The sequence below is a fragment of the Odontesthes bonariensis genome, chromosome 2 (genome assembly GCF_027942865.1).
Source record: "Odontesthes bonariensis isolate fOdoBon6 chromosome 2, fOdoBon6.hap1, whole genome shotgun sequence".
Classification (NCBI taxonomy): Eukaryota; Metazoa; Chordata; class Actinopteri; order Atheriniformes; family Atherinopsidae; genus Odontesthes; species Odontesthes bonariensis.
The window spans coordinates 16,474,777-16,496,247 of NC_134507.1; the positions used below are offsets into that span (position 1 = coordinate 16,474,777).

General features: G+C 40.4%; 3 protein-coding genes and 1 pseudogene across 3 annotated transcripts in view; 2 read left to right on the top strand and 2 right to left on the bottom strand.

The window, feature by feature from the left end:
* Positions 1–2,444: 2,444 nt before the first annotated feature.
* On the bottom strand, positions 2,445–5,788 carry trmt2b (tRNA methyltransferase 2B). Its single transcript, XM_075478342.1, has 2 exons — positions 4,701–5,788; positions 2,445–3,132 (listed from the first exon to the last, which is right to left on the bottom strand). Exons 1-2 carry the CDS (start codon positions 5,565–5,567, stop codon positions 2,512–2,514), a joined length of 1,488 nt encoding a protein of 495 aa, XP_075334457.1. The 5' UTR covers positions 5,568–5,788; the 3' UTR covers positions 2,445–2,511.
* Positions 5,771–11,794, top strand: dnajb12a (DnaJ heat shock protein family (Hsp40) member B12a). The gene is made up of 9 exons (XM_075478343.1): positions 5,771–5,951; positions 6,295–6,472; positions 7,980–8,125; positions 8,200–8,370; positions 9,213–9,292; positions 9,392–9,501; positions 9,593–9,765; positions 10,418–10,560; positions 11,192–11,794. The coding sequence occupies exons 1-8, from the start codon at positions 5,819–5,821 to the stop codon at positions 10,537–10,539; spliced, it is 1,113 nt and encodes a 370-aa protein (XP_075334458.1). The 5' UTR covers positions 5,771–5,818; the 3' UTR covers positions 10,540–10,560; positions 11,192–11,794.
* Positions 11,795–12,111: 317 nt separating this feature from the next.
* On the bottom strand, positions 12,112–13,179 carry LOC142398889 (DNA damage-inducible transcript 4 protein pseudogene; annotated as a pseudogene).
* Positions 13,180–20,151: 6,972 nt separating this feature from the next.
* The window catches only part of spock2 (SPARC (osteonectin), cwcv and kazal like domains proteoglycan 2), a 30,308-nt gene continuing 28,988 nt past the window's right edge, over positions 20,152–21,471 (top strand). Inside the window, exon 1 of the mRNA XM_075478346.1 lies at positions 20,152–20,576. Within this exon, the coding sequence (XP_075334461.1) occupies positions 20,388–20,576 (189 nt within the window). The 5' untranslated portion in view covers positions 20,152–20,387. The remainder of the gene's footprint in view (positions 20,577–21,471) is intronic.

Below are 21,471 nucleotides of genomic sequence, written 5' to 3' on the forward strand. Positions count from 1 at the left end.
CAATATGGCCTTTTTCCTGAGTCAAATCCACCTACCCGTTAGCTCTTCAGCTCCTTTAGCACGAAAGATGTGGGTGATAATCAAAGATGAGACACTCGTGCGTCCATCCAGTCACTGCAGAACTCCCATTGAGACCTCCGGTGCCGTTTTAAAGCACACTCCGTGGAAATATGCGCCACCCGTTGTGAATATCCCATTGGCTACTTTCTTATCTGATGCTTATCTCCCGCTGGGTTTTTCCAAATCAAACTTTTTATAATCCTTGCCCAATCTCTCAAATCAACTTTGGTCTGAAAGCGACCTCTTCACAAAGGTGGCAGACAAAGGTCAACTCATACGACATCATGTTGTCATACAGCAAAGACAAGCGTGTCTTGATCCAGCAACCAATGGCTGTGGCTTTTATGCCTTTTTTTATTTTTTTATAAACGATTGGTCTTTACAGGCAAAGCTTTGGTGAACAAATATATTCTCAAATGTTCATCTTTAGTAACGTTTTGCCAGAAGCATGGACAAGTCAGACATCAAGATGTCAGTAATCTGCCAGAGCTGACAGGTTCAATTTTTTTTAGAAAAAAAAGTTCATTTCCCTCTTTACCTGCCGATCTTGGCACTCAGTATTTTGAACACAAACATGAATAGTCAACCAAAATGTAACAGAGCATCCTATCTTCAAGCCAAGGCCGCCGAGTTGCAACATATGACCTCACATACACGGTGGTAACCCCTCAGAAATAAATCTTGCCTCTTCTACTGTACCCTCGTGATGTTATGACCTCTGGTGAACTGGAATGAATAGGATGACATGATTAAATCATTGTGAAACATGTGCTTTTTAGGTCAGCGCTGTCTTCAACAGACTGGGCGTGGCAAAATAGCGGTGGCACCACCTACTGTACAAATTCGGGTACTGCAGGGACACTTTTAACAGCAGACTTTTTGTCACGTCAAAGCAGGAAAAGGACAGATGTGAAATAACGTTACTGGGTGCTGAATTGCATTTAAGTGAGCAGTACCGGTTTTTGCTTCGTAGAACCTCACTGTAAAGGTTTATTGGACAATAAGGAGTCAGAAAGTCTGCTGTGCTAAAGGTCACTGAATTAATAAATCTAATCAAATTCATGACATAAAAATTTGAGGCTAATTTTATTTTTGGGATGCTTAAAACTGATTACAACCGATGCATCAATTCTAAGGACATTCGAAACAAAGGGTTTTCATGATATTGCATTCAGTTGTATGTGTTGTTTAGTTGCACCTGGATATATTTATGGTCTCCTAGATAATCCTCAAATCCAAGTGATCTTTGTTTTTTTATCTTGATTTTTTTCTTCGTTTGTCTGTTTGTTTTCTGTGGTTTTGACCGCAAACCTTGATTTAATCTTTTTTTTTTTTTTTCTTTCTATTCCCTCTCATTCCCTTGATTAGTTGTGAATAATTTGCATTAAAGTAACTGTTGCCGAATGTTTACTCGAATGAAGAATGTGGACAAAAAATGATATATCTCTCCTCTTTGCTTTCCGGAGTTTGCCACCTAATTCTTAAACTGTGTGGTGTAAAAAAAAAAAAAAAAAAAGTCACTACGCATCTACAAGTTATATGGTTCTGCGTGAAAAAGGAAACAAAGATGACCACAGATCCTGAGTAATCTAGTCTTGTAGCTTAAAACTAATTTTTAACAGTTATTTGATTGTGTGTTTTTCCAACAAGGATTACAGTAAAATCAGTCCTCTGCCAGTGCCAACAGGAGGTTTAAAAAAAAAAGTTCCTTTCTGCTGATCCTGGCACTCGATATTTTGAAGTGTCAGTCCAAAGGTAGCAACATCCCTCCTTCAAGCCAAGGACACCAGCTTGCAAAAAAATGACTCAGATAAACTATGATAACCTCTCTGAAATTAATCTAGCCTCTTCTAGTGTAAATCTGCGATGTTATGAACTTTAGTAAACTGGAATGACATAATAAAACCATTTTGAAGCAGATGGTTCAGGTCAGGGATGTCTCCAAAGGAACGGTGCTGTTAAAAGAAAGCAGTGGCACCACCTATTGTAGAAATCCGGGTACTGCCGGGACAAGTTTCACAGTTCAAAGTTTCACTTTTTGTCAAGTCAAAGCAGGAAAAAGCACCTGTGGAAATACCAATCTAAACAATTTTAGGAAATAAAAATCAAACTTCATGAACATAATGACTAAGAATGATATATCCTAATGAATAGGAGAGGGAAATCTCTGTCCCCAGAACATAGAGTGAGTAGTTGGACACTGGTTTCAATAAGGTGATTTGCCCCATAAAAGTGTGACATATTCCAGAAAGGTCTTATCCCTGAGATAATCTTTTTTTTTTAAATGTGGGTGTAAGCATACTTTATGTAATCACAAAGATTTTAATCAGATTTTATCAGCAACGATACAGTACACTATTTTTCAATTGCATTATAGCTGTCAGAAGAAAACAATGTTGTTCGCTGGTTAAAACCCACCTTAAGATAAATCCAAACAACCTGCCGTATATGCTACCGCTCAAAAAGCAGCACCAGTTCACAATGAGGAGTATGTGGGAACATGTCCACGGGCGCAGCCAAAGTGGGAGAAAAGGCCTCTCCTGTGAGTTTCTTCTGTGGGTCGGGAGCACAGCAAAACTCCCTGAAGTTCCTCATCGCTTCTCCATCCGGTTTACAGGAAACATAGACCAGCCTACGGATGGCGGGTTGATTCCGTAAAGCTCGGACCACTCTGTGGTGGAGGCCAGCTCGAGCTGGGTTTACCACAGCTGTAAGGCCTCCACCTGCGGAGCTCAACTGAGACATAAGACCAGGAAGCACCACCTCTGCCTTTCCAGGGATAAACTCACAGTTCAGTACATTGTTCAAAGCTGCATTGCACATGGCATCTTCTACTGCCTGTTCTATGAGCTCTATGCCGATAATTCTGTCCACTCTGGGAGAAGTAGTGATGCCAATGGCTCCTGTGCCACAGCAAACGTCCAGAAGAGTACCACCAGTTTTTCTTTGCCCTCCTGCGTCTTCAGTTTTAGGGACACACAGGTCTCTCACTGTGCCATACAGCACCTCAGCAGCCGCCTGGTTCACCTGGAAAAACGCATCAGCGGAGATGCGGAACTTGAAGCCCAGCACCTGCGAATTACACAACAGTACAAGTAAAGCAATCATATAGCAACATAATGCAGACATAAGCGATATTAGAGCTCCTCTTATTTTCCTAAATTGAACACTTATAAGGACATTGGACTGAATTTGGATGACAAAAGTCAACAAAGAACTTCTCTACTGCAGATGAAGGATCTAACAGAAATGTGCCATCCCACTGCATTGCTCTACGATCCACAACCAAGTCAGGATGTATTTCAGTTTTGTGTCATTTGCTTCTTTGGTCAATGAGTGACAAAAGTTGCAAGACACTTTTTTTCAGCTTTTAAAGTGAAGCCTGAAAGACGCAACACTATCTTAAAGGGACACTATGTAATAAATTAAGTCATTTATTAGCTCAAATCAACATATTCTTTCATAAATTAGTCCTCATTGGTGTAAAATTATCTCTGTCAAAAATATCAATTATCCTCCTGAGTGAAGAATAACTTGTCTGTATCTACATAGAGCGGGCAAGCTCTATGGAGGCTGCCATGTCCGTCCGGTCTATGAAAAACGACAAAGTGCCGAGAGGGACATAAAGCACTTCGAATCGCGTTTTCCCCACCAGGCCTACAAGCGGAAATGACGTCATTTTGACATCACGTCCGCCGAATGGCTTATAACTGCCACTAATGGTAAATAGATTTTATCTCGTAAATTATCCCACTAATAATGCATTGATTGTTACCAAACTTCTGCCGTAGTACACATAGGCTCTTAACTCACAAAACGAGGCATTAGAAAGTTTGTAAGTTTACCGGGAGTTTATTCAAAAGAACACTTTCCAGATAGCAACTACACACTGCTGCTAACGCTACCGCTGCGTCACTTCCGGTAACTCCCGGAATATGACTAATTGCATTGTTTGCACACCAAAGGCTATGTCAACTTATGTTATCTGACATGTTATCTGTCATCTGTATTTATAGTGTTGTTGTATGTGTGTTATGTAATCCTTTGTACTGTGTGTCTTGATGTATTTTTGTTTGTATGGACCTTGAGTCTGAAGCCATAGCTTCTTGAATCTTGACACATACCGCCTGCCGTAGTTCAAGAAGTTGCAACGCACATTTGAAAACGGGAGGCGCCAGACAGCAAATTCATTCGACTTTGCAAAATAAAATTGCACCACTAGATGGGGGAAGAAATGACAAAGTGTCCCTTTAAGGTATTATAGCAGTATTTCTGATATTGTTTCATCTGAACTATTCATTTAATGATTTGCCATGTACATAATTCCACATCTAAAACCTTTACAGGAGCATTAAAAGTGCTTTTTATACATCTTCCGATTTCTCTAATATTAACTCCCCTAATGCAGCTGATAACTACTAGCAACACAATATGCACATCACTTATCAAACATACTTAATATGCGTGGGAATGGCAAGCATTCAAAGGTACTCTTAGATGGCACCTACGTTTGTGTGTAAACTAAAACTGGAAATGATTTTTATGAACCAAGCCTGGTGTAGCTGGACAAGAGAATATAAACACACAGCTCGGGAGATGTTATCCCAGAAAGATTTTCTGCACTTTTAGCATTTTTTTACCTCCTCGTATATGTGTGGCCGACCATGCAGAAGCTGGTAGGGGGATTCCTCGTGGGTGCAGCGAGTCATGGAGCTTTCCTGGAAGAGCAGGGAGTCCAGCTGACAGACGGACCCAGGACCCCGTGTGAAATAATCAGCCAGCTCAGCCTTGTGAACAGCCAACTCCTCCTGGGTGAGAGCCTGTGGGTGAAAGTAGACTATGGCCATTGTGTGGCCCGCTGCATTGGTACGTATTGTGACTTCTCTCCAGTGACCCCCAGTGTGGAAAAGCAGGCAGGGCTCCAGCGGGGAAAGGCGGATGAAGTCCTGATAGCATCTGGCCACCAGTTTGTGCTTCTCTGGCATGTTAACTAGGTGGTCTGCATTGACACAGACAATGTTTCCCTTCCTGCCTGTGCCCACATAAAAACCAACTGTTTTGGGGTTTCCATCCACTCCTCTGTTGACAGAAAATGTAGACTTGTTGCGGTAGCCATCTCTGACTGGGGATGGGAGAATGGAAAGGACAGGGAAGGTGGGTCTTCCTGCCGCAGGTGATGACAAATGTGATTGGAAGTCACCTGAAAGTTGCCCTGTGAGCTGAGTTAATATCCTTTCCTGATTAATTTGCTTCAGCTCAAGCTGCTCATCATAGCTAAGCCTCCACAGAGGAGTGACCACATCAGCCAGCCTCTCCTCCCAGGACAGATTATCAGTCCAGGGACGTTTCTTCTGACTTTTTCTCCACCGTTTCTTTGACAGTTCCCCCTGGCTAGCTAAAACGCTGTTATTTGTTGAAAAAAATCGGCAGGATTTCCTCACAATAGACATACTGTTGCGTTTGACTGACACAATTGACCTGCTGCTGCATGCCGCTGTCAAAGGCATTCTGACTTTCAAACGAGATCAATTCTGTCTGAGGGAACTACAGATGTTGGCTAGGACCACGGAAACAGATGAGAGCAGCCAAAACATACGGTAAACACCAGTCTTTTTTAAACAACGGCTTAAAGTCAATGTTCTACCTTCATGCCGGAGGTTCAAGCCGACTGTCAATGACGTCTTATTCACTAGACAGACAGCGAACTAACGTCATCCCCGTGCGTCCCGGGGCAAGTAAACATTTCCGCTGTATCGCCATGGACTCAAACAAGGACGAGGCAGAGCGGTGCATCAAAATTGCTATAAATGCAATCAGTAACAACCAGCCAGACAAATCCAGGAAGTTTCTAGAGAAGGCACAGCGCTTGTTTCCGACAGACCGGGCCAAAGGTACGTCGAATAAATGTCTATTTGAGCTGCAATTTTATCTCAGGTGGAAGGCCAGGGCTGTGAAATCGAGAATGCTAACGTTAGCATAATTGTCTTAACGTTACAACATCTGCTCCTAGCTGTAACTGGTAGTTGTAGTTTTTTTTTAGTCACCACTTGCAATCCTTCTAACATATTTGCTTACTTATTGTCTTAAATTCGGGCTCACATACTTGGTGTAGATGTTAATGTTCTTTCTAGTTGCTGCAATGCTAACCGTTTGCTAACTATGTCAACGGATTAACTGATCAGGAGCCAAACTCATGTGGCAGCCTGTAATAATATGGCACCTGTCTCTTTACAGACCTGTTGGAGTCGTTAGGGCAGAATGGAAAGCCTCCAGCAGAGAATGATCACCCTGCTAACGGAGATGGACCTAGTATGAGGCACAGAGGCGGCGACAGGGAAGGGGCTAATGTGTCACAGAGGCCCTCAGACTCGGCTAAACCTTATACAACAGAGCAGCTAGAGGCGGTCAGAAAGTCAGTGCACTTAAACGTTTTCTTTTGTTTTTGATGTAACGTTATTACGGTAACCACAAACACGCTGGTGATCTTTTTTCTGATGTTCAGAGACTTGACTAGTGTGGTTCAGTTTGTTAATGGGTGCAGGATGTGTTATAAGCAATCATTATTACCACTGAACAATGTTTGTTCACGTTCACTTGGAGCAGGCAGATGTTTAAAGTTAAATGCAAAGAAATGTCAGGCAAACATAATAACAAATCTAGTTTTTATCAAATGGGTCCAGAGCAGTGTTATTAATTCAACTTTGTGTACACATGCCTTCGTGAATTTTAATAATAATGATCAATGAAGCCAGATTTCTTTTTAGATTATTTCCATCTGTCCACTGTGTAACCCCTAGTTTTTCAGTGTGATAGAAAAGAAACATGATTCTCCGAAAACTGAAAATAATGCACCATGCATGTAAGAATCAGAGCTTCATAACGTGATTGTGTCCGAGAATTTCAGATATTGAGCTGTCAGACCACATGACAGATTTCCACATCGTTCCTTTGCATCTTCAATGAGCTCAGGCCCACAGGAGGTTGCTGTGTTTCTGGAGCTTGTGCTCTTTCTTTTTCTCTTTGCCTTGTCGCATCTTAATTTGCATTTGTGGATACAGGATAAACTCCCTTTGTCGTGATTTTAATCGCTCCAGCTTGTGATGCAGGTGGAGTAGGTGAGGAAAAGAAAAGTCTAGGGAAATGTGTTTTACCAAATGAGGCATCCTTCCTCTAATCTGCCATTTTAGAATAACAATTATATAAATAGTGACAGTGTTTTGCTATATTATGCTGCTGTATTTCATGATCTGATGTCAGATTAACATCAACAGTGTTGGTGACAAAATACGTGTTTTCATTAAGTTCAATTTACTAATGCGTATCACACTGTTTTTAAGTACCACACACGCGAAACATCATTATTCAAAGCTCGTCTGGCAAGCCTTGACTCTCTGCTGTCAGTTTGTGAATCTACCTACGGTTTGTTTTCCATTCACAAAAGTGGTCTGACGTATCAAAATTCGAATGCAACTTTAGAAGTCATGTATCAGGCTAAAGGGGAGAGCAACCATCTAATTAGCTATTAGTGCAGAGTTCCAGACAACGTCAGAGGAAATCTTTTACGTCTTTTATGTGGTCTTATCAGTTCCCGAAGGCATGATGCGGCATAAAGGCTTCAACACAGTTTTGCATGACATCAATAGAAGTAATATGATATCTCAGTTTCAATATTTGAAAGGTTGACTTTTTGCTATCTTTCTATCTTCAGTTGTAATATAGGGGATAAAATAATTTGTACATATCGCATTCTTGTTTTAACTGTATTCTACAAATCAACTGTGCTTAGCCTTGTAGTTTAATTAGCATATTAGATGTTCAATGTCAGATTAATATTGTTGGGGGAATGGTAATCTGTGGGTTTGCCCACACAATATGCTCACCATATCTGGTTGGGGTTTTTTTTTTCTATTTTACCACAGGATTAAGAGCTGTAAAGATTATTACCAAATTCTGGGAGTGGAAAAGACAGCCTCAGAGGAGGATCTTAAAAAGGCTTACAGAAAGCTGGCTCTGAAATTCCATCCAGATAAAAATCATGCACCTGGAGCCACAGAGGCATTTAAAGGTAGGGGCTCCCCTTTTGCATGTGAAGAACATGGAACTTTATGGTTGCTAAGTGCATATTTGTTTGTCTTTCAGCTATCGGTAATGCCTACGCTGTTCTGAGTAACACTGAAAAACGAAGGCAGTATGACCAGTATGGAGAGGAGAGAACACACCCGAGCAGACACAGAGAACATCGCGATTTTGAAGCAGATATCTCACCCGAAGACCTCTTTAACATGTTCTTTGGTGGAGGCTTCCCAACAAGTGAGTGGAGGCCAGATGAATGTTGTGATGGCTGCTGTTAAAATTTGATACAGTGTTATTGAGGCTCAGGAGTTTTTTTTTTTTTTTTTTTTTTTTTTTATTCTGGCATAAAAACAAGCCAGATGTGTTGTTCTATCTGAGCTCACTTAACTTTTCTTCTCACAGTTTAAACATTTCCAAAGCATACCAGATGTTTTCAGATTTACAGTCTGCTCATCATGCTGGGATGAGAGCCATCCTGTTTAGCTATTTTGATATTCAAATTAGTAACCACCCTATGAATTTACAAAGAGGGACAGATTAGAAGCTTCAATAAAGCGCAAACATTTGTAGACTTTCTGGTTTGTTTGTTTGTTGTCCACTGCTTGATGTGTGCGACGTCACCTTTATGTTAACTATCCACTTGTGATATAATCGCCCATGAGACATGTTAATGCAGAGTGTAAACAACCTCAAGCTACAGCAGTCATTCATGTCATCACTGCCATTGGCCTGAGTGAGGTATAACCATCTGACTAGCTGTTCAACCTTTTGAATTTACTTGCTTTTTTACTCTACATTTTAATCGTTAGTTTTGCTTGTGACTCGTATATGTTCATCAGATGCACGCAAAATTTTGCGTGGGTTGGCTGAAACCAAAGTATGATCTAACTGGTCGAACCAATCTTGCATGTTCGCTTGATTCCTGTATGCACCCTTCAGTCTGGTTGAACGTGTGGTAATCAGTGAAATCCTCATTTTGTAAGTGAACGGACTGAAAACCTGCGTACTCTGAGCTTTAATGCAACACGGCTCAGAGACACGTAACTGCTGAGTCCCTCATTATGTTTTCTTCTCTTCAGGTAATGTTCATGTTTACAGAAATGGAAGAATGCACTTTGCACACCATAATAGGCATGAAAGACGAGAACAACAGAGAGAAGTAAGTCCAGGCTCTAATACTTAAATTGCTATTGATTTTATCACAAGCTGATGTATGATCTGTGATCAAGTGTTTTGGTTTTTTTAATCGTCCCAACAGGGAGGTCTGGCTCTGTTTGTCCAGCTGTTGCCCATCTTAATCCTCATCATAGTTTCTGCTCTCAGCCAGTTGATGGTCACGCAGCCTCCATACAGCCTTAGCTATCGGCCGTAAGTGTTTCATTGATAAGAGAGCTTTCTGGGGCTGTGCGGAAGCGTCTCAACACGTCTTATCTCACTTTTTCTGTTTTCTGTTTACCAGGTCAGCTGGACATATTCACAAAAGGCATACGTCACACCTGAAGGTGTCTTTCTTTGTGGGGGAGCGTTTCAATGAAGAATTTTCTGGGAACAACCTGAAGAATGTTGAGAGAAGTGTAGAGGAAGACTACATCTCTAACCTAAGAAACAACTGTTGGAAGGAGAAGCAGCAGAGTGAGTTGGCAGTAGCGTCAACAGCTGAGTTAATGCAGATTACTTTTACATCACTCGGGTTACACATATTGCCAATCCTGTTTCCTAAAGAAATTGAGATGTTGTGTAAAACGTGAATAAAGAAACTAATCAGATGTGTGACAAACCCTATATTTAAATGAAGACTTCAAACATTTCATTTTTATCTACATTTGAGATAGAATCTATAGTGTTTTGGAACTAGGGTTGTAAATTCTTCTTGTCCAACTAAAACCACACAGTTTACTGTTAGAATTGTTCACACTGTAATAGCTAATTATTCACATTTTGTTCAAAAACTGGTTCACATGACAAATTACTACCATTTCGATTCAATGTTCCTTTATTTTATTAATGCAATCACAGTAGCTCAAGATGCCATCTGGACCTCAGTTGATTTTCTTTAATGAGTCCTTCACACCCATAACTGGACGTTTTCCATGTTTGAAAAGTGCTTAAAAATACAGTGCTTGAACCTGCTCTGGAACTGTGGAACTGTGTCACGCGGAGAGGCTTCAGCCGAACCCAAAACCCCATCCACACCATACAAACTGAAGTACTCTGACTTTATTTTAGGTTTATAAGATGGCTGAATGAAGTTTACATCTCTGACACGCTGTTTTTGTTCTTTCAGAGGAAGGCTTGCTGTATCGTGCTCGTTACTTTGGGGATTCTGAGTTGTACAAAAGAGCACAGAGAATGGGGACTCCCAGCTGCTCCAGACTATCTGAGATCCAGGTTATACTGGATGGCTAGAGACCACCTGCACAAACAGGGGTATGTTTCCACAAACATGAGTGGCATTACTGTTTAATTGTTTACTTTATCTTTGAAAGACTACTTTTTGCATGTTTTATAGAAACACACACACACACACTCTCCATGACTTGAATGAGCTTTCCTTGCTGCTGTATACAGAGAGCATTTAGCCAGCTTTATTTTTTGTTTGTTAGCTTTCAGCAGCATATTAATGCAGTTGCAAGAAGGGACTTACACCAACTACAAACGTCAGCTGTTTTTTGGTGTTTTTTTTCAGATGATCTATAAAGACAACTGATTGGTCACTGTCATGGATTACCTCTCACGAGCAAGGCTTTGGTTTCAGAAAGTAATGGGAGAAACAACTATAAGGCTATCTTAGAAGTAGAAAATAAGCTCACAAACACGTTGCATGATTTTAGAAATAACAAACGTGTATGTGAAATGTAAAATAACTGTTGTTATCCATATGACCAAAGTCTTCCTGTCGCTGTCTCACAGATAGTGAGCATTGCACAAGTGGCTGTGATAATAAATTGTTTGAAAAGGTGTAGCTACTTCTTAGGAGCTTTAAAAAGTCACATCTGTAACTGTCTTTCATCCTATCTTTCAAAATAACTGATTCATTGATCTATTTTTCTTGTGATAGGTTCATCAGTACTTGAATCTAATGAGAAGAAATTGGCCGGAGCCCACTCAAATTGGAGCACATTTCTGCAGCAACTGAGAGAATGGGGAAAAAAAATAAAAATGCCTTACGTGCAGTGGGCGGCAGGCCTCATCAGGGAACCTCTCTGCAGCTCGATGTAGATTGACTTCCTGTAGAATTGTGAGAAGCTTTGAGTCGCTATTATCTTGCTCTAGTGTCTTGACGAAGGTGAGAGACCACTGGAAATTAGGATACGTTGTGGTCTGTTTGAACGGTAAACAAAGCTGCTGAGATTAGCGTCCTCTTTCCTGATCGTTCTGTTTTTTTCTTAGATAAACCTCAAGGCCTTCTCATAGACAGACAGTCTGAGCCACTCACAGGGAAAGTGTGTAATTTTTATAGTTCTTCCCAATGTAAATACCCATTTTACTTTTAACAGTGCGGGGGTTATTAGTCATTTATTATGTTTTGTGGATTTGCTTGTAGCCTGTTGGATCATAATTATTGACAATTGTTGCACAAATTAAAGTAAACCATATTTATTAAATTAACAAGCTAAAATTGTATAAAAGTTTCTTTGAATTAAAATTGTCTTATGATTGATCGGTGCTTTGTTGCTCTTTGAAAACACACCCCTGCCCTCATGTGTTCCAAATCGAAGTATCGTACTTTTTCACTAGGTTCTGTATATTCACGCTAGCAATGGACATGAAGTGTAGATTTTTGTGTGCATAAATGGCATGAACTGCGTTAGTATAGATTATGATAAAAAAATTCTAATTATTATTATATAGCAGTGTATAGAAAAGGATGCAATGGGGAAATAGAGGAAAACACACAGCAAATAAATAGAAAATTATTTATTCTTACAGTAAAAAATAATATAAAACATATCATTCTCTGTGGTAATATTTGACCGTCAAATACATTCCCTCACATTCCTGGGAAAGAAATGGATTCATGTTGAAAACATGAGTCTTCACTTTTGAGTCACCTGTAACCAGGTGAGTAGCTGCCGTGGGACATAAGCTGATCCCTAGAATAAAATCATAATGGACATAGACTGGTAATTCAGGATCACAGCGTCAGTGCATTGTGTTTGTATCAATGGTATCCTAAAAACTACAAACAACCCCTCGTCTTTTTCACAATTCATAAAAATTCTGTTACTCTTATCAGGCACTTGGGCACTTCTCGGTTAGCAGCACTCCTCAATCAGTAGCTCTCCAGAACAGTACAGTTTCCTCTTGATGGCCCTGAAGCTGGAGCTCAGTCTCAGAGTCTTGTGGTGCCTCGGACACCTCGCAGGCAGATGTTTGCCCCTTTTGAACAGCTTCTGAACCTTTGGCCACAGTCCACTGGACTCCAGCCTCAGCACCAGAGTCACATGGAAGGTTGGGACCAGAGTTGGATCAACTGCTATTTGATCCACGGTACATAGTGAGCCCTGGTCCTCCCTGTCCACACACAGGTCAATGAGCGCCCCCCTGAGGCCACAAGGCTCGTTGACAGCCAAATGGAGCAACTCCTCACTGATACTGCGTATTAGACAGTCAGGTAAGATGAGTTTGGAGCAGCACAGGATATGCGTTGCATTGTTGAGGCTTTGTGTGATGGTGGCCACCACCTCTGCAGCCAGAGTCTCCTCCAGGGGGTAACAGAAGATACTGCTGTCTGAGTCAGACAGGGACAAGTCTGCCACAGATCCTGAAACAAAGAAGGACGGGTTAAAACATTGTCTAGTAGAGCAGGGTTCACTGTGTAAGTAAGCCACGCAGAAATTCCCTCTCCCTAAATTATAAACAACATATCTTCCTAAGACACATACCTGTTTCACTCCTGCAGTAGTGCTCTGCTGTGGCCGTCTGATGGATTCCCTTCAGCTCAGCCAGACTCTGCAGCAGACTGCCCCAGGACAGCCGCTGTGAGCCCCTGTCTTCCGCTGGAGACGGAGGGAAACTCTCATCCAGAGATTCGTTGCAAGACATTTAAAAAAATAAAAATACTTGGATTGCAAAGCAAAGAAAAAGTGCAGTGGTATCCTCTCGCAGGTGGCTGCGCTCCTGTCCCTGAGTCAGACCAGCTGAAAGACACACTGGGCAACAATGGAACAAAGCTTTAAATACCCACACAAAAGCGCTCCGCCCACAGGGTTTCTTAGCCAATGAGGTTTCAGCTCACGTCTTAAGCGCACAGCCCTGCCTGGTTTGTTTTTGCTTCTGATGGTGAGGCAATGGTCAGATCCCCCCACCGGTGCAGATATCCAACGACCCCCATTCATACACAGGCTGCATGAATGTAAAGGAAACTTCGACACTCAAGCAAATGTTTTACCTTCAGTAATGTGACAGTTTGATGTGGGGAAAAAAGACCAAATGAAACACAAAGACAAACACGCTACAGAATTGGGCAAGAAAGGCGTGATGAAAGACCCGATGAGACACCAGTTTTCGTGAATTCTCAGCAGCTCCCAAGTCTGACACGTCTCACACGTAGACCTCATCTTTTTGTTAATGACGAGAAGGACCGCTGAACGTGCTTTTTGGCACAATTTGACCTGTACGTGCAAAGAAGCCTGAGATTTATTTAAACGTTTACAAAGCACCCTTTTACGACCCTCAAATCAACATACATGTTTCAGTAGTTACTATAATTACAGTTTCCTTGTGTGATTATAGCAGATTCAAAACTGGTTATTCTATAAATGCTAACCAACGTCTTGAAGTCTAGGTAATAAGGTCAGTCAAAATGGGTCTGTCTAATTGTTTCAGTCCGATTCAAAGTTAGTTATTGATAAAGGCTTAAATATTTGCTTTGAAAGAACATAATAATTTCAATCTAATTTCAGAACCAAACTTTATAGCTCTCCAGACTCCTGATTTCCAACACGTACGCACGCGCAAACCATCCCCCCATCCAAAGCAAAGTGAGGAAACTCCACTTGTTTGGATAGTTGTTCGCCCCACCTTTCTACAGTTTTGTTTAGTCTTTTCAAGAATATTTAGACCTGCATGGATTTTATTTCTTGTGGGGGCATATTTGTCGCAATCCACACATTTTCGACTAAACATGAGACTTTAAGGAAGCTTTAGGATACTTCACTTCAATAAAAGTTGAGGTAAAGATATGTTTGGATTTCTAATTATCAGTAAATGTCCTGTGAGGAAAATGCTTCAGTGGAGAAAGCACACGAGACAGCGGAAACTTTTTGTCAAACAAAGATTGCTTGTTTATTCCTTCAAATTTTGACATCCGATGATTCTCAAGTAGCATGCAAGCATATTTTCTCATTTTCTTACACACATTGTTATAATAAATTGAGCTACTTTTAACCAACTTATTGTCTCAGATTTTCTAGACATGGATCCTTAGATATTTGATAGGAGTGGAGAGAAGGAAAAAACGAAAAATCATATGGATCATATCATCAACCGAGGGAGCAAAGTGACAGATCGGTGTTCGCTTTTAACAAATCTGAAATGTGGTGCTGTTGTTCAGACGTCAGAACCTTGGAAAGCACTGGTTAAATCTTTAACAGTGTGTTAAAAAAGTTGCTACATTGTTTGTTGATTGTCTAATATTTTATTCTTATGCCTAACTTGCAACTAAAGCTGTCAAATGAGTGTTGCGAAAATTGGTAATTCCCTCTAAAATGTAGGAGTGACGGTGTCGAGTGGCATGAAATGCAAGTTCTTCTTCTTCAGCCAGTGTACACATACCTGAAAAGTGCACTTAAACAAATTTGTGAAAAAAAATTAAGTGAGTATATTTAGTTACTTTTCACCACTCTCCTTATTTTCTATTCATTCCAGTATGAGTGTAGATTTTAATCTCTTCTACGTGTTGTTATACTCTTTATCCACGCGATGGCGCTACCGTCAAAGCTTTGCAATACAGACAAGGAGGACGCTTTAACCTCTGTGGTGTGAATGCATATGCTTATTGTTTTGAGTTTTTTGTGCCCTTGAACACTCAGTGTTTGACTACATGTGCAATGGTCAGTGTCGCGTTCTGCCCTCTGCACATGTAGCTGAGTCTACGCTTCGTCATCTACCCTTTTTATGGGAAAGCATTATTTCCACTATGTCGTGAGACAAAGAAAAAAAAACTGAATGGAAAAGGGAAACAAAGCGTGACAGGCACTGTGTTTTACAATTCAAACAGGCCTGAGAGAGCTGTTAGGCCGCTCAGCCTCGGGCTATGTAATTAATTTACAACAGATCTACCATCAAATGGATTGTCAAAGACTTTTTTTTTTCTGGAACAATTTACTTTCATCAAATGAGCATCCTATGATACATTTAACTCACTATTTGTTTCTGTAATTGGTGCTGAAATGACTGGAGCAATTTTAATGCAGAGAAGTGGAGAATGAAATAGATTTACACCAGGATTAGCTCAAATACTACCCACTTTCTCTGCATGCTTTGCTTTTTTTTGGAATATGCTTATGTTAATTAAGAGGTAAAAGGGTCTTTGGATTGGGATTTTTGCAGGCTGTGGCTATGGCAACAACAACCTATTGTGACAGAGAAGATTGTTTTAACAAAAGGAGACAGAAAGAACCTTTCCACCTGAGCGTTTGACGTCTCATCTTGTAGCCTATCACTCCTCTGTGATATGAGCTCCTTGTTTATCAGGAGACCCTTCAGCACTGAATGTAGGACTCTCCATTGGTTTTGTGAGTTTGGGTCACGTGAAGCATGAGTTGGGACTGCATTTCACATAGGTTTTGATTTATTGCTGGAAGAAGCAGAAATAGACCCACACTCTCAGGGGAGGAGAAAGTGTGACGTTTGGTAAGTTTTGCTGAGACACGCTCTTCTTTATCAAAGCTTTAACACGGTGCACAACATTTACAAATAGCTGGTACCTAAATTTTTAGCTTAACGAAGAGTCGACCTTTGTTTTGCTTGATTTTGTTTTAAAAGCTCTTGGGGTTTCTTTAAGTGTTTTTTAGGATGTTTGGTACATTGGACAATAAGTTGAACACTGTTTCCCAGAGAATCCAACACAAATAAAACACAGTTTACAAATGTAATATAATTACTAGCACGTCTACTGTTCTTTAGACATTAGTGTTGATAGCCTGACAACTGTAGAGTGCAACAGTGTGCAGTTTTTCTTCTCAGATCATATCTCAATGAGTGCAATGAATACAAAGACGGAACTTTTGTTTGCAATAGAAGCACAAACATATACAAACACAAGCAAAAAAATCTGGACATGACATCTTTATTAGTCTATATGGACTGTGTGGATTAATTATGAATTTAGGTTCCTAAGCACAAAACAGAACAGCCTTCATTTAAGAAAAAAAAAGGAGGATTTTGATTTGCCAGATATATAGCTGGCATATATCTGTTGTTATTTGCTAATGAGCATCATTTGATCCTTTCGTGCCTCCATCCTACAGTCATTGCAGCCATCACAATTACACCCCCGTCTGAGTCACAGATCATCAGACCCTGGGAAACCTTAGTCACAGTGTGTTCATATTTCTTTCATAATAAGATTACCTGAAACCCCCTGTGGCTATCTGACTCTAGGATTGCTCAGTCATTTTTTCTTAAACTGTGTCCCACAAATGAGATGAAGATTGTCCAATGATCCTACCTCCTCTCTCTGCACCCCTGCTCTGTGAATGTCACAGCTTTCTGGATCAGGGCTCAGCTTGACTCAAAGCGGAGCGGCTTCAAGGTTTTCACCTCGTATTTGCCTTGAAATGCATTAGTTAATCACACGGCCATTTTTTGCTCTATTCGATTCACTATTCTTAGTTTGATTAATGTCTGGGTGTGAAGCAGGCAAATTGCAGCAGCTGCAGAGGTACAGTCTTAAAATGGGTCAGTGTGACCACACTTAGCAGTAGTTTATAGAAAGGAAACAGCACAGCACCAAGCAGTTGCACATTTGCTCTTTGCACACATGAATATTTCATTTTCAAACTGACTCTAGCATTGAAAATTAGCACATGTGTATCATGCTCATGCGTGGCTCACTACATTAAGACATGCTCAATTGCTTTCTGACAGTGATTTAATCCTAATTTCTCATGTTGGACAAATGCATGTTCAGTTTGAGCAACTTCCTGCCTCATTATCTTTCCCCATGAATTTGATTGCGTTCAAACTGAGAGATTAGATGAGGCCTTGTCTTGTGCTTGCCATTATTAAGAAAGGCTCAAAGACATTGCTCTAAGGATCAAACAAAGGTGGCATCAGTTAATCCAGCATTTCAATTACAAGCTGTCATTCAGTGTGGATCTCTAGGGCTGAGAGTGCAGCAGGGTGAGATACTGCAGCGGTGCAGTATGCTCAGTTTCAAAGGAATACATCAGAAAACAAGCACGTCATCTGAACATTGAACAAAGATCTAAAGTGAACTTAATCAGACCCACAAACATCCTTGTGTTGTTTCCAGCCCCACTCCTCGACCTTTTACAAGGAATAGGTAAAGCATGAGCAAAAGGGAAAGTTTTCCAGGTTATTCTTTCTGGGGGTGAAGCTATTTTAATCAAATTAAAACTTGTGCAGTTGATTGCATTGAATTGTTTTTCTTCTGCACAGGCAAACACAGCAGCACTGCAGTGCTTTTTTTTAATCATTAAAGGCTGTTTTTATTAAAGACCATGCCACAGAGGACTTTATTCAGCTCCATTATAATAGGCCTCTGGCTCCAGAAATAGCGCACATGCAATTAATACCTTTAATTGTGGCTGCTGATGTCACTAGAGATTTAAGCAAAAATGGGTGAAGGCCAACAAGGAGTAACCTGACACGGAGTCACCATCACTAATTCAACCTGAGCTTCTAGGTCATATGCAAAGTTCAACTACATTAGCGGTCAAGTTACCCAGAATCCCTTTTTTTGTTTGAAGTTACATTTTTTACAGTTTAACAGCAAGTAGGCTGCAACGTTATACAGAATGATGACCCCCATCAGAATAACGCACTGTATCATTTGGGACTATAACCGACACTTCAGTTTAATGTTGGTAAAGGTGGGGCTATCTTATACAATTCTAGAAAGTTTTATTTATCTCAAAAGACACAAATCAGCCTCTGAAATGTAGTGGAGTGTAGCGCTACAAGTGAAACTTCAGGTGGATTAAGTCCCTGCACCTTAAAATTGTGCTTAAGTTTATTATTTGCTTACCATCTGTCACTCTTTGTTTAGTCTGCCTGATTGATTTATGAATGAGAACAAGAAGGTAAAGTAGAAAAATGTAATCTTACTTTACCAGTCCTTAACCTCACGGTAAAGAAACTGAAATCCACAAATAACCTCAATAGAAAGCTTAAATATGATTTCTTTATTTGCGTCGTTATATTTTGATCAACGCTTAGGAACTCTTACTACTGATTCATCTCCATGACAACTGTGACATCTCCATCCACTAACGATGTGAGAACACCACTTGTGTTAAATCAAGTGGGTGTTCAGTTGGCTTTGCATAAGAAAACATTGTGAAAATGAGCAAATTCAATTTATTGATGAAATAAACTTATTGCAAAACTGATTTTAAATCCTGTGGTGATGCTGTAGAATTGATTATTTTAGTCCTGCAAGATTTATTGGTGCCTCTACATTTTGATAACAGAATCTAGAATATCAGTAGAAATAAATGGAAATGAACCAATTTTGTATAATGAGAATATTTTACTTAAATGTCAATGGTTACAGGGCAAAATCAAAACAAAAACAGCACATGTTGTGCCCTGGATACAATCATTGCCACACTTTACAATCTTTCGTTTGCTGAACCTTTGTCAACAATCACATTCTCTGGGGCGGTCTGTGGCGTAGTGGGTACAGCAGACGCTCCATGTACAGAGGCTATAGTCCTCGTGCAGCTGGCCCCGGTTCGAGTCCCACATCAGATGGCCCTTTGCTGTGTGTTATTTCCCTCTCTCTGCCCCTTGCTTCCTGTCTCTCTTCACTGTCCTATAATAAAGGCATAAAAAAAACAATCACATCCTCTTTCTTGTAGGCATATAGAGGCTTCTTTGACCTGTTGGCCAGTTGTCTGGCAGAATTTAGTTTCATACACTGAAGCTTTTTCAAGTTTGTAGCCCATACCCCGCGATTGCAGATTTCAGCTTTCAGCTTTCTCTAATGTTTTCTGTGGGATTGGGGTCAAGATGACCTGTTGGACAGTTTAAACAACCCATCTTTTCCTCATTTTTTTAAAAAAAACATTATGTGTTGTTGAATGTGTACTTTGTCCTGCTGAGAAACCTTCCAATTCAATTATAGTGAAACATTAAATATCTCCTGTGCCAAAACAGCCTCAAAGTGTGACAAACCTCCACCACATTTAGGATGTTCTATTCCTTATGGTACTTTCCCCCCTATAATTTTCCCAAAGAGCTCAACTACTGGCATAGAAAGACAATGACTTGTCTAATTAATTCAATTCAATTCAATTCAATTCAATTCAATTTAATTCAATTCATTTTTATTTATATAGCGCCAAATACAACAAATGTCATCTCAAGGCACTTAGATAATAAAGTCCAATTCAAGCCAATTGGAATTCAATTAATTGTAATCATAATTATTTATAAAATAATCCAATATAGCTAATTAACATATAGTGTTAATTAAAGCTTTGTTTTTAATGCCTTCTTTTCAAATGTTGTGTCTCTTTGGTCTTCACCCATGGAGCCCTTCTTGATGCAACATATAGCTTGAGCGTCCACTGATCCAGATTGCTGCAGGTATGCTGATGCTTATTGTAATGTTGGGGGGTTTTTTTCTTGTTTTTTCACGAACTGCTCCCACCTTGACCTTTCTCGTGGAATTTCATTCTAATGATTATTTGTTGCAGTCTTTCTTCAGCCCGCTCCACATACAAACTGTCCCACCTGAACAAGCCAGGAGTGGGATTGATGAAGTGAGTGAATCACGTGAGTTTGGATTTTGCAGCTTTTAAACAACCACAGCACTCTGGAAAAATGCGGATAAATCAGAGGCTTACTCGCAGGAACATACCAAAAGGTGTCCCACAGCAGCGTCAGCGGGACTCACTCTCAATACCTCCATCAAACCTCTCCCTCCCTCTCCCTCCCAGCAGAAAGAGCATCCTATAGGCTAAGCAGGTGGTAGTTTCAATCCAGCCTCAGCATCCGCCGCCTCCCAGAAGTGGAAAGCCTACACACGGTGTACGTACGAGGTGATTTCGTCCGCTGCCATGGTGGAAATTTCGGATATCGTGTGCCTTCTCGTCCCGCTGGTGATGCTTGCGGGGTCTACCCTCCAGACGGACGTGAAGAGCGTCAAAGAGGCGGAAAAAACGGGGAATTTCATGGAAGACGAGCAGTGGCTGTCCACCATTTCACAGTACAGCCGCAAGATCAAGCACTGGAATCGCTTCAGAGATGTAAGTGTTGACTGAGAGAATGCGGTACATGTCAGATGCGCTGGTGGAGAACAAGCTCTGCCATCTTTGCACAATAATTCACACAAACTTGGTGCTGTGGTTCGAATATATAACAGACTGTAGAAACACACTTAAATGAAATGTTTCAACATTAGAGGATATCCAACAAGAGTATACGTAAGGTCCTTATTTGGCTGGTAAATATACTTAAGACATTTACAATTTATTGGAATTGGAAAATATGAGCGGTCATTGAGGGAGTGTTATCGTCACGTTTTACCTATACAACCTGTTTTTATGTTTGTTTGAATTGTTTTTGTTGTTGTTCTTTAAATATATAAAATCAAGACTAAGATCAATAGTTTCAGGGGATTTTTTACAATTTATTCCTAAAAATTCAGCGTTACCACAATTTGACAAAAACTTCAATGAGATGAAACTAGTGCACAAATGTTAGGCTAAAGTAAAGCTACAATTACAAACACAAACCATATATCACAGACAACTAATCCAACCACTTTTATAAAGATCCATTACTAATTACAAGCAAATAATATTTGAGCCCCACTTGCACAGCGGTGTGGGTCTAATCCATCATTCCGCCATTAATCTGATTTACCTAGGAAGTGTCTCAAGAGATTTTACAAACAATAGAATTTAGCAATTAGGACAGAGGGGTATTGATTGATTGATGTACATATGCACCTATTGAGCAGACTGAGCTGGGTTGCTTGGATTTATTAAAACCTGCAGGGTATGCCTTGTGATATATTGCTTTGTCTGTGAATATATATGGACCCAGTTCTGCCTCCAGCTCTGTGAAATGATTACTAATGATTCCAACAGGGTTTGGACTGTATAGTGCACTTGGGTTGAGTTCCATATGACTGCTGTT

Excerpts from the sequence above, each read along its gene's own strand:
- trmt2b (XM_075478342.1), bottom strand. The coding sequence starts at position 5,567 with ATGCCTTTGACAGCGGCATGCAGCAGCAGGTCAATTGTGTCAGTCAAA. Across the intron at positions 3,133-4,700 it reads GGCCACACATATACGAGGAG|GTGCTGGGCTTCAAGTTCCG; the intron begins GTAAAAAAATGC and ends TGTAATTCGCAG.
- dnajb12a (XM_075478343.1), top strand. The coding sequence starts at position 5,819 with ATGGACTCAAACAAGGACGAGGCAGAGCGGTGCATCAAAATTGCTATA. Across the intron at positions 8,371-9,212 it reads TGGTGGAGGCTTCCCAACAA|GTAATGTTCATGTTTACAGA; the intron begins GTGAGTGGAGGC and ends TCTTCTCTTCAG. Across the intron at positions 9,502-9,592 it reads TACAGCCTTAGCTATCGGCC|GTCAGCTGGACATATTCACA; the intron begins GTAAGTGTTTCA and ends TCTGTTTACCAG.